The 11,101-nt window shown below is 48.3% G+C and overlaps 1 protein-coding gene across 1 annotated transcript; it reads left to right on the top strand.

Annotated features, from left to right (window-relative positions):
• Window positions 1–2,403: 2,403 nt before the first annotated feature.
• Window positions 2,404–10,622, top strand: LOC132497779 (serine protease 45). The gene is made up of 6 exons (XM_060111266.1): window positions 2,404–2,503; window positions 4,571–4,597; window positions 8,087–8,234; window positions 8,743–9,017; window positions 9,886–10,049; window positions 10,383–10,622. The coding sequence occupies exons 1-6, from the start codon at window positions 2,404–2,406 to the stop codon at window positions 10,614–10,616; spliced, it is 948 nt and encodes a 315-aa protein (XP_059967249.1). The 3' UTR covers window positions 10,617–10,622.
• The last annotated feature ends 479 nt before the right edge of the window (window positions 10,623–11,101 follow it).

Here is an 11,101-nt window from a genome sequence, read left to right as displayed (position 1 = left end):
TGCTCAACATCACTAATTAGTATAGAAATGCAAATCAGAACTACAATGAAGTATCACCTCACACCAGCCAGAATGACCATCATCAAAAAATCTACAAATAACAAATGCTGGAGAGGGTGTAGAGAAAAGGGAACCCTCCTATACTGTTGGTGGGAATGTAAATTGGTGCAGCCACTTTGAAAAACAGTATGGAGATTCCTCAAAAAGCTAAAAATAGAGTTACCATATCATTCAGCAGTCCCACTTCTGGACACATATCTGGACAAAACTATAATTCAAAAAGATACATGTGGACTTCCCTGGTGGCACAGTGGTTAAGAATCCGCCTGCCATCGCAGGGGACACGGGTTCGGTCCCTGGTCCGGAAATATCCCACATGCCATGGAGCAACTAAACCCGTGCGCCGCAACTACTGAGCCTGTGCTCTAAAGCCCGTGAGCCACAACTACTGAGCCCACGTGCTACAACTACTGAAGCCCGCGCGCCTAGAGCCCGTGCTCCGCAACAAGACAAACCACCACAATGAGAAGCCTGCGCACCACAACGAAGAGTAGCCTCCACTCGCTGCAACTAGAGAAAGCCTGTGCACAGCAATGAAGACCCAATGCAGCCAAAAAAAAAAAAAAAAAAGATGCACCCCTATGTTAAGAGCAGCACTACTCACAATAGCCAAGACATGGAAACAACCTAAATATCCATTGACAGATGAATGGATAAAGAAGATGTGGTACATATATATAAAGGAATACCATTCAGCCATAAAAAAGAATGGAACAATGCCATTTGCAGCAACATGCATGGACCTAGAGATTATCATACCAAGTGAAGTAAGTCAGAAAGAGAAAGACAAATACCATATGATATCACTTATATGTGGAATCTAAAATATGACACAAATGAACTTATCTACAAAACAGAAACAGGCTCACAGACATAGAGAACAGACTTGTGCTTGCCCAGGTGGGGAGGGGGAGGGATGGATTGGGAGTTTGGGATTAGCAGGTGCAAACTATTATATATAGAATGGATAAACAATAAGGTCCTATTGTATAGCACAGGGAACTATTTTCAATATTCTGTGATAAACCATAATGAAAAAGAATATGAAAAAGAATATCTATACCTATATAACTGAATCACTTTGCTGTACTGTAGAAACTAACACAACATTGTAAATCAACTGTACTTCAATAAAATAAATTTTTAAAAAAGAAGCCACCCGAGTATTTATGGGTTAAAAATAAATTTAACTTCTTGTTCCTGTATCATCCCTATCAGGTGTTCTTGATCAGCAGGTGGCTTTTCTCCATCTTATAGCTCCACTCAACCCTGTGGTTCATGCTTACCTACCTCAGAATTCCCTGGAGGGCTTGTTAAACTACAGATCACTGATTCTACTCCCAGAGTTTTCAATCCTATAAGTCTGGGGTGGGTCCTGAGAATGTACAACTCTAGTAAGTTCCCAGGTGATGCCGCTGCTGCTCTGCAGACCACACTTTGAGAACCATTGCTCTGCATTAACACAAGTAGAGAAGTGAACCTCCTCTCTACTGCCTTGGCGTGGAAGTGGCATCTGTAACCTCTCCTCACCTCCTATTGGTGCAACTCATCATCTGGACCCCTTTAGATGCTAGGGTGGGGAATGTGGTCCCCAGAGCTGGATCCCCCACACTGGACAGGAATCTTGGTTGTCATCTCCCAATCTTGGACACACTGAGCAGATCCAAAGACCACGTTCTTCTACAAAAACACCCTGTGAAAGCCCAAGAAATGGTGGTATTCGCCACCATTTCTTTCAGTTTCCACCATCCCACTGACGGTTTGTGGAAGAGGATAAATGCCTTTCCTGTGAGTTCTCCCCCAAGACTCTTTGTTCATCTTAGGTCCAGCTTAAATATCACTTTTGTAAAGACATCCTCCCTGATTCCCTAGCCTTACTGTTCTTTTCTTGTGCTTTCTACACCTTTTCAGATTCTCAAATCAGTATAAATTATGAAGCTCTTCAATGCACGAAGCCCAGGGAAACAAGGTTGATCAGAGGCTAGGCGACAAGGTGCCAACACCAGTCCAGGGATTTGGATGTGCCTTCTCCGGCCAGGTTTTGGGGGACAGTCACCCACTTAAGGCACTTGGGGGTACTTCCATGGGACTGGCCACCGTGAAGGCAATGACAGGCCCCGGGATCTGCAGTCATCTTCAAGGAACCCGCACGAGGTGGGGTACCTGCAGAGGAACGTTCAGCGTTCCAGGGGCACCGTCATGGGTCTGTGACGTCATCACGTGCCGGAGGGGCTGTCACGTGCCGGAACTCCGTCACGTGCGTCATGTGCGGGAGACGTAGTCGCGGCGTTCGGGGGTCGTGAGAGCCGTCCCTGCTGCCGCTAGCGGACGCCTCAGGGGCTCATGGCCGCATCGTTGTCCTGCCTCAGCGCTGGGCCTGCAGCCTCGAGGCCCTCGGGCCTAAGCTGCCACCTCTTGCTGCTGCTGCTGCAGCTGAACTCCGGTGAGGCGGCGCCTGCTCTGCGCCGCTCCCGTTCTGGGTCCTTCTTCCCCGACGCCGCCACCCCCCCCCGCCAAAACCCACACTCGAGGCCAGGACAGGCCCCGCGGCACCCACCCGCAGCCCCTTCTCCTCTGCTACCCCTCGGGGCATCTCCCAGGGCGGTTCTGGGGATCCCAGACTCCCGCGCTCTCAGCTTCCGCCCTCAGACCCGCCAGCCCTGTAGCCTCCTGGGGCCTTGTGGTGCGGGGGGCACCCCTGTGTTTCCTCCTGGAGGCGTGGATGTCGCGGCTGAGACCCGAACCACGCTCTTGACGGCATCCTCAGGCCTCTCACCCTCTACACCCCCAGCCCAGCCTCGCTCATCTTCCCACGCAGCAGGGCACTGCTGAAGACCCCGCTCCAGGCAGGCGGTCCGGGCCAAACTCATGGTCTCCGAACACTTAAACGAATGTTCCTCACCTCACTTGCTTCCTAGACCCTCAGCTCCTACCGAGGGTGCCTCACTAGCAGCGGCTTCCTTCCCTCAGGAAACGAATGCCCTCAGGTGCTGTCCCCTTGACTCCCTCAGCCCGGGGGCCCCTCCAAACCTGACAACTCAGTGCCACCCGCTCCCCTTTCCTTAGGAATCAGAGACAGGCCTCCTGTTCAAGGTCAGCCTGCTCACCCCTGCTCTGGACTCTGGGCCCTTCCTGTGCTCTCATCGATCTCTGTCCTCTCCCTTTCTATTTGCTGTGTTTCTTCACCCTTCTCTTCCCCTCACTGCCACATTTCTCAAAATAAGTTTTCACTTCATGTTTCCTTCAGGTGCTTCCTCACTTCTTACTTAACCTTTAGCCCATTCCTGGCATGTCTCTGTCCTAACATCCCTAACCTTTCTGCTCCTCCCTCTTTTTTCATTTTCTCTAGTCCCTTGGCTTCTCTCAGGCCATGCCTCCTAATTCTCCTCTACCTCAGGGTGACTCGCTTGCCCTTCTGTGTCCCTCCCAGGCCACCCATGCTCCGTTCATCCCTGACGTAGTGGTGTTCCCTAAGGTGCTGTCCGGGTTCCTTCTTCACTGCTCCCTGGGTGAACTCACTTGCTCTGGGCATTGAGCTGCCATGTATGTGATGCTGCCCCACAACACAATGTGCACGGATGTGCAGCCACCTACTGGACATCTGTACCTGGATGACCTAGAGCCACCTCAACTCCTTGGGTTCCAAAGTTGAGGCCCTCTTCTTCCTGTAAGCTGGGTTCTCTTACTCAGTGGATAGTAGTCACTCTTCTCTAAAATCAGAAACTGGGGGGTCATCCTAGACTCAGCCTTCTCCCTCAGTCCCACATCCAGCTCACCAAGTCTGTTCTCACTGCCACTTCTTCATTCAGCCCTCATTTCTTGCCTGGGTTCTGCAGAGCCTACGGTGGGATCTTACTGCGTTCAGTCTTGTTACCTTCCTATCTGTTCTCCATACTGCCTTCACAATACAAGTCCGACCATGTCACACCTCCATTGGCCTCCCTTCTCCCAGAGTGTCTCACTCAGGCTTCTTGGCCTGGCTTATGAAGGCACTTGTGATTGACCCCTGACTTTCTTCCCCTGGCATCATTTCTTGTCATCATGGGCCTTGCCCTTTATCCTCTGGAGTCTCCAGCTTACACCATGGTGTTTCTTTCATAAAGAATGTCGTTGTCACTTTTCATTTCTGTTTTACCTTCTCATCTTTAAGATCTGGCACAATAACCCCTCTTCCTAGAAGCCTCCCTCTCCACCACTTCTTCTGGGCTTACCTGACACCTGTGGCCTTGTCCCCGCATTGATCGCACATGAGTGTGTGTTTACTTATGTCTCCTCTGCTGGGCAACCTGCTCCTCAAGGGCAAATACAGGATGTATCTGTCTGACACACCTCTGTACCCCCCCGCTCCCTTCCCCCAGCCCCCTGGCCTTGGGCTCCAGGCTGGGAACAGAGTGGGAGGTGGGGAAATATTTGGTGAAAGAATGAATTAACTAATTAATGAAGAATGCACCTCTTCACTGTCATCCTGTTACAACCTCTTACTTCATCTCTGTCCCCCTTTCTCCTCCAGGTTACAAAGGAGACAACACCAAACCAGGTGGGTAAGGTGAGCCCCTGCTTCAAGAAAACCTTGGATCCTGGGAGGGTATGTTCTGAAGAGGGTCACAGAGATAATGTTTCTGGGTCTATATCTAAATGGCCTGCCTTCTAAAGAACAGCCTGTGCTGTTCAGGACGTACAGACTCAACAGTGCACATTAAAAGAGTATTTGGGCCTCCTGTGGGAATGCAGAACCTCTTCAAGTTCAACCCAGGCTGCATCCCATCAGGGAACATGTCCAGGTAGCTGATGCAGATCCTTTTCCACACAGAAACATTTTGAGCTCTAAACTGTTCATTTGCAAATGGAACCTCTTGGGCCCTGTGGCGGTGTCTGCAGAGCCTGGCTCTTCTGGGGTCTTCCTGTCTTTTTCCTTAGACCTCAGGGGTGGAGGGTTGGGTTGCTCCTGCTTGTTTGCAGGCTTCCTTTGTCACAGGTGCACCCTAATTTGTTATGGATTGTTTGGTTGAGTAAGTTAGTTAGTTCTGCTTGTGTCCATGCCCCACCCCTATTCCCCCTCTTCACCCTTCTCCCAGCCTTTCTTGTGTATTTGATGTGTATCTTTCTGTTTGTGTGTGTTTTTATAAAAATACATATTGTGGTTTTGTGTGCATGTATTTCTAACTTAGTCAAATAGTATGTTCTCTAGATCTCTTTCTGTTTCCTCCTCTTTTCATTCAGTCCCATTTAAAAAAACATTTTATTTGGAAATAATTTTAAACTTACAAAAAAGACTGCAAAAATAGTACAAGGAACACGCACACACACAAAATTTGTTTCAGAATCAGTTGAGGGTAACATACAGCATGGCTCTTTATCTCTAGATACTCTGGTGTGTGTTTTCTAAGAATATTCTCTTAGATAACCACAGTACAAGTTATCAGTTTCAAAAATTTACATTGGTAGCATATTTTAATCTATTGCCCATATTCCAATTGAGTCAGCCCTCTGCATTCCTACCAGCAGTTTGTGAAGGTGTATATATTGCTACAGACCTCCCACCCCTTGGCATGATCCAGCTTTTACATTTTTGCCTATCTAATAGACAAAAAAATGACTTCTTAGTTTAATTGACATTTTTCTCATTACTAATGAGTTTGAGCATGTCTCAATGTGCTGTTGGCTTCTTGAGTTTCCTCTTCTAATAAATTGACTGTCTTTATCCTTTGCATATTTTCTGTTCTTTTTTCTTGTTGATTTCCTGGACTTCCTTGTATATTCCTAATAAAAGTCTTGTATTGATTTTAGATATTGCAAATATTACCTCCTAATCTGTCATCTGATGGTTAACTTTGTTCCTGGGGTCAAAAATCCTTGATTTTGATGTAATCAAGTTAATCAGTTTAATGCTTTATGGATTGTGGTTTGAGGTTTTGTTTAAAGAGTCCTTTCCCATCCCATGCCACATGGTTAGCTGTTAACTTTACGGTTTTACCTTTCACATTTAGGTCTTCAAGTACTACTAGAGAGGAATCCAGTTTTGTTTTTCTTATTTCTTTTATAGTGGGCGAGTTTTCCCAGCACCATCTACTCAACAATCCATCCTTTACTCACTGATTGTGGTGACTCCTTTATTTACATTAAGTTCCTGTATTCCCTGAAACAATCTCAAGCTCTCTATTCCTTTTTTTTTTTTGGTCCACTTGTCTGTCCTTGTCAATACCACACTGTTTTTGTCACTATGGCTTTGATGTGTGCCTTAATATCTGCTAGGACAAGTGTCCCTTCTTTGCTCTGCTTTGTCAAAGATGGAACTATTTATGGACCTTTGTTTTTCTATTTCAATTTTAGAGTAAGTTTATCAAATTTCTTAAAAATTTTAACTGGGTAAGTGACTTTATAGATTAATTTTGGGAAAAATTACATCTGAAATATTTAGTTATTCTATTTAAAAGCAATGGCTCTTTCTCCATTTATGCCAGTCATTTTCAGTGTCCTTTATTAGAGTTTAAAATGTATTACTGCAAAAATCTTGCTTAGTGTTGGATACTTTAATTCCAAGGTATTTTATAATTTTTAGCTATAAACTGTATCTTATTTTGAATATAGTTGTGCTATACTCAGGTTGGTTGGCATAGAGAAATATTATGGATTTTAAAAGTCAGTTACTGAAGTATTATATACATACACAAAAAAAGTGCACAAATTATGTGTCCAGCTCAAGAAATTATCACACAGTGAACGCACCTGTGCAGTCTCCACCGAGGTCAGAAAGTAGAGCAGTACTAGCACCCAGAAGCTCTCTTATGTCCTCCCAGTTACTTCCTTTGTCCTCCTCCCACAAAGTATCATTATTCCTGGCTTCAGAAAGTATAATTTTTTTGGCCTGTTTCTTTTTTTTTTTTTTTTGCGGTACGCGGGCTTCTCACTGTTGTGGCCTCTCCCGTTGCGGAGCACAGGCTCCGGACATGCAGGCTCAGTGGCCATGGCTCACGGGCCCAGCCGCTCCGTGGCATGTGGGATCTTCCCGGACCGGGGCATGAACCCGTGTGCCCTGCATCGGCAGGCGGACTCTCAACCACTGCGCCACCAGGGAAGCCCTGGCCTGTTTCTTAATGTTATATGATGTTTGCTGTAGGTTTGTGGCATATAATTTGTATAAATAAGTATTTTCTTTCTGTTCCCAGTTTGCTAAGTAAGAGTGTTTTGTTTTTTAGTCGTAAATCTGTGTTGAATTTTTCAAATGCCTTTTTCTGTGTCTATTGAGAAAAGCACAGTTCTTTTAGAGAAAAAGAACTGTTTATGTGGGGAATACACAGAGAGCGCTTCCAATTGTGGGACCACCCTTGTACCCCAGGACAATCTCTACATGATCATGGTGCATTATTTTAAAAAATATAATATTGGCTAATATTTTATTTACAATTTCTGCATCTGTGTTCATATTCATGCAGTCATACAACTTGATTGTTGGAACTACTTGCAAACTGATAGTGTGTAAGCTGTTACACAGAGTGGGAGGCCTCTGTTGGCTCCATGCTGGGACTTTTTCTTGAATGGTCTATGTAAAGACTTCTGACATAGAAGTCTGGAGCTTTTCTTGACTCTGAGTAGTGTGGGGACAGAGGCCTTCTGCATCTAAGAGATGCAGAAAGCTTTATAGCCTTTCAGGAACGTGGCCTAGGGACTTACCCTGACACAAGAGAATACATTTCCTGTCCTGGGGCTCCTTCTATGCTCCTCCCTTGTTTTGAGGTTCTGTGCTGTTTGCTCCCTGTGTGTCTCAGTATCTCTCTCCTACTCCTGTCGTGTCTCTGTGTTTCTGTCTTGATGCTTTTTATCTCTGTCATTGTCATTTTCTGTCAGCTCAGTGCCTTTGGGCAGGCCACTGCTCTTCTCTCACCTTCATTCTCCCCTTCTTTGAAATGGAAGCAAGTCCCCAAGTTTACAGCCTCATGCAAATTACCCTGGAGGGCATCTTGGTCACAGTCATTCTTATCCTCCTCTATGCGGCCACTGTATCTCCCTGTCATGCTTGTTCCTGAAGCTTGTGGCAAACCCTGGTGGCCGAAGAATTTGGATGTGACAAGCCATTGGCCCTGGGAGGTGAGCCTCCGAGTGGAAAATGAGCATGTGTGTGGAGGGGCCCTCGTTGATCTCGACTGGGTGGTGACTGCTGCCCACTGCATCCAAGGGTGAGTGTGGCCCACGGAGACCCAGGGCTGCAGTGGGCCCAGCCTAGACTCCTCATTTCCTCTATGAAACAACGTGGCAGTGGGGGACGTGGGGTGGAGTGGGAAGGGATGTCCAGAACAGGGAAGAGTCATGCTCATGATCTCACAGAGGCTGGGGACTGAGCTTGGGCAGGAGCCCCAAGCAACAAAGACTATATCCTGACCAGGGCAACAGCATACACCCTGTATACACCCCACCCCTCACACACATTAGAACATGCATGCATGCTAATAGCTGCACACTCGAATACACAGCACATAGACCCGGCCACTTGAATCAGCTTGACTGATGAATGAGGAGGCAGTCATATCTCTGACTCTGAGGGCCCCCTGGCTGGATGAGCAAGATGGAGTGAGCAGGGCAAATGAGGCAGGACTCCTGCTAAGGGGAACGTCCTTGGCGGAGGTAGGAGCATAGTGTTGCTTGATAACCTGACATCTACCAGGTGGGGCTCTGTGTCTCCTGTAGCACAAAAGAGTATTCAGTGATTCTCGGTACCTCCAAGCTGAAGCCCACGGACTCCACGAGGGCCCTCTTGATCCCTGTGAGGGACATCATTATGCACCCCAAGTACTGGGGCCGGAACTTCATCACGGGTGATATTGCCCTCCTCCAGCTTCACACACCTGTCGTTGTCAGCAAGTACGTGCAGCCCATCTGCCTCCCGGAGCCCAACTACAACCTGAAGGTTGGGACGCAATGCTGGGTGACTGGCTGGGGCCAGGTTAAACAGCGCTTCTCAGGTGAGGAGAATGGGGTCGGGGGTGACGTGTGGTACCCCAGAGGGTACACTCCTTTCCTCTGGGGCCTCTCCTGCTGAGCCCCCTCATGGTGCCTCTCAGGAAGCTTGTGGCTGTTACCTCTGGCCCCTGGTTCTTTGGATGTGTTAGGATTGCTCCTCACATGGGAACTGTTGCCGTGGTTTACACCATTGCATTTGCTATGGGCACTTCATTTAGTCCTAGGAAAACCTGATCATTTGCCTCTTACGGAAGCTCAGAGTCAGGGATTCATAAATTCACTCACTCACTGATTTGTTCACCTGAGAAACTTCGATGTTCAGGCATCTGCCACACGCCAAACCCTTGTCACTGGTAATGCATGCCCTGCCTCTAGGGAACTCATAACTGAGTATGGGTGGAAGCATAGATTAACAAGGAAAGAGGCAAAGACTTTGTCAGGTGATCTTGAGAGCAAGTCGGGAGGGATCTGGGATGATCTCTGGCAGAGAGTCTGCCTGAGATGCCTGAAGGAAGAGCGAATGTCAACCAGGTGGCAGAGGGCACAGCCAGTATAGAGCTCAGAGGCTGGAGAGAAGCAGCATGGGGGTGGGGTCTCAATTTCTGAGTGGTTGCATCGAAACTTGGATTGTAGCCTGCTTGGTTCAGGAGCAAAAGATTCCCAGAGAAAGGGATCCTGAAATAGAGCCTTAGAGGGCAAGGTGCTTGCCCGACATGGTCCACACCACAGGGGGAAGGGCCAGGTGAAGGAGGGCATGGAGGTGTGAAGGGGTGTGGCTGAGTCTTGAGGATGGAGGTGACAAGACCCTGGGAATAGGCAGGGCTGAGTAGAGTGAGGAGTCAGTTCTCACTCCACTGGACTCCTCCACAGCCAACTCCACGCTGACCCCAGAGTTGCGGGAGGCCGAGGTGTTTATCATGGACAACAAGATGTGTGACCAGATTTACCGCAAGAAGTCCCTCATCCCCCGCGTTGTCCCCCTTGTCCTGGGGGACATGATCTGTGCCACCAATTATGGAGAAAACTTGTGCTATGTGAGTTTCTGGGAAGTTCTGGCAGCTCTCCTTCGGTTGGGATGACCCCAGGTAGGGGGCATTTCCCCAGGGAGAGGTTTGCTTGGCCTCCCTCTTTGTCATCATCATCAGGTAGTGCCCTGCTCCCATCTTCCTCCCCCGTGACTTTGATTTTGCCTGATATTCTGGGATGGGATCCCCAACTGAGGAGTGAAGGAGGGCTCCAGGTAGTGAGATCCTCAAGGAATGAAAGAAGCTTCCAAGCAGAACTCAGAGGGTGGGCATTCTGGGTCCCCCAATCCCTTGCATCCCAGCTGGGTCCAGAGACTCCATCACTCCTCTCTCTTTGCCTAGGGGGACTCTGGGGGTCCGTTGGCTTGTGAAGTCGAGGGCAGATGGATTCTTGCTGGGGTGTTGTCCTGGGAAAAGGCCTGCGCCCAAGTACGGAATCCAGGCGTGTACACCCGTATCACCAAATACAGCAAATGGATCAAGAAGCAAATAAGCAATGGGGTTCTCTCAGTCCCCTGCACCTCCTCCTGGCTCCTACTCCTGTCCTGGCTGCTGCAGCCCCAGATGGGCCCCTGATCTCCCTTCTCCTTTCTTCTCCATGCTTTGCCTTTGCCAAATGGGGCCAGATCAAGGTTAGACCAAGGTCATGGGTCTGTATTCAACAAGGGTCAAGGTGGGGAAAGAGTGGCCCCTGGGAGACTGGGTCCTTCTTTGACCTCCTAGTGGGGAGGATGTGGTGGATGACTAGGCCTTGAGTGACCAGGAGAAGGGAAGTGCGGCCTAGAAGGGCTTTGGAATTGGGGACCAGGATAGCAGGGATTAATTAAATCTGTGCAAACATGAGCTGGCTCTGTTCTCTTTTCTGGGTGGCCCTGGGAGTTGGGGGTTGGTGCGTGGGTAAGGCCTCCTGGAATTAATTCTGCTGGGAGGCTCCCCAGAGTGGGGACTGATGGTTTTTGCTATATCACTTGTGCTGGGGCTTTGGGAAAGGGCCGGGGCCTGAGGCATCAGTTTCCTCAACTGTAAATTGGGCATGCTGTAAGAGAGCAGTTGAGACATGC

Source organism: Mesoplodon densirostris, chromosome 10 (genome assembly GCF_025265405.1).
Source record: "Mesoplodon densirostris isolate mMesDen1 chromosome 10, mMesDen1 primary haplotype, whole genome shotgun sequence".
NCBI classification, from domain to species: domain Eukaryota; kingdom Metazoa; phylum Chordata; class Mammalia; order Artiodactyla; family Ziphiidae; genus Mesoplodon; species Mesoplodon densirostris.
Note: the sequence above shows the minus strand (reverse complement) of the source record. Positions and strands in the feature narration are given on the sequence as shown.

Bases quoted from the DNA above. Each gene is read 5' to 3' on its own strand.
- LOC132497779 (XM_060111266.1), top strand. From the start codon at position 2,404: ATGGCCGCATCGTTGTCCTGCCTCAGCGCTGGGCCTGCAGCCTCGAGG. The intron at 4,598-8,086 runs GTGGGTAAGGTG...TTGTTCCTGAAG, and splicing joins AGGAGACAACACCAAACCAG to CTTGTGGCAAACCCTGGTGG. The intron at 10,050-10,382 runs GTGAGTTTCTGG...CTCTTTGCCTAG, and splicing joins ATGGAGAAAACTTGTGCTAT to GGGGACTCTGGGGGTCCGTT.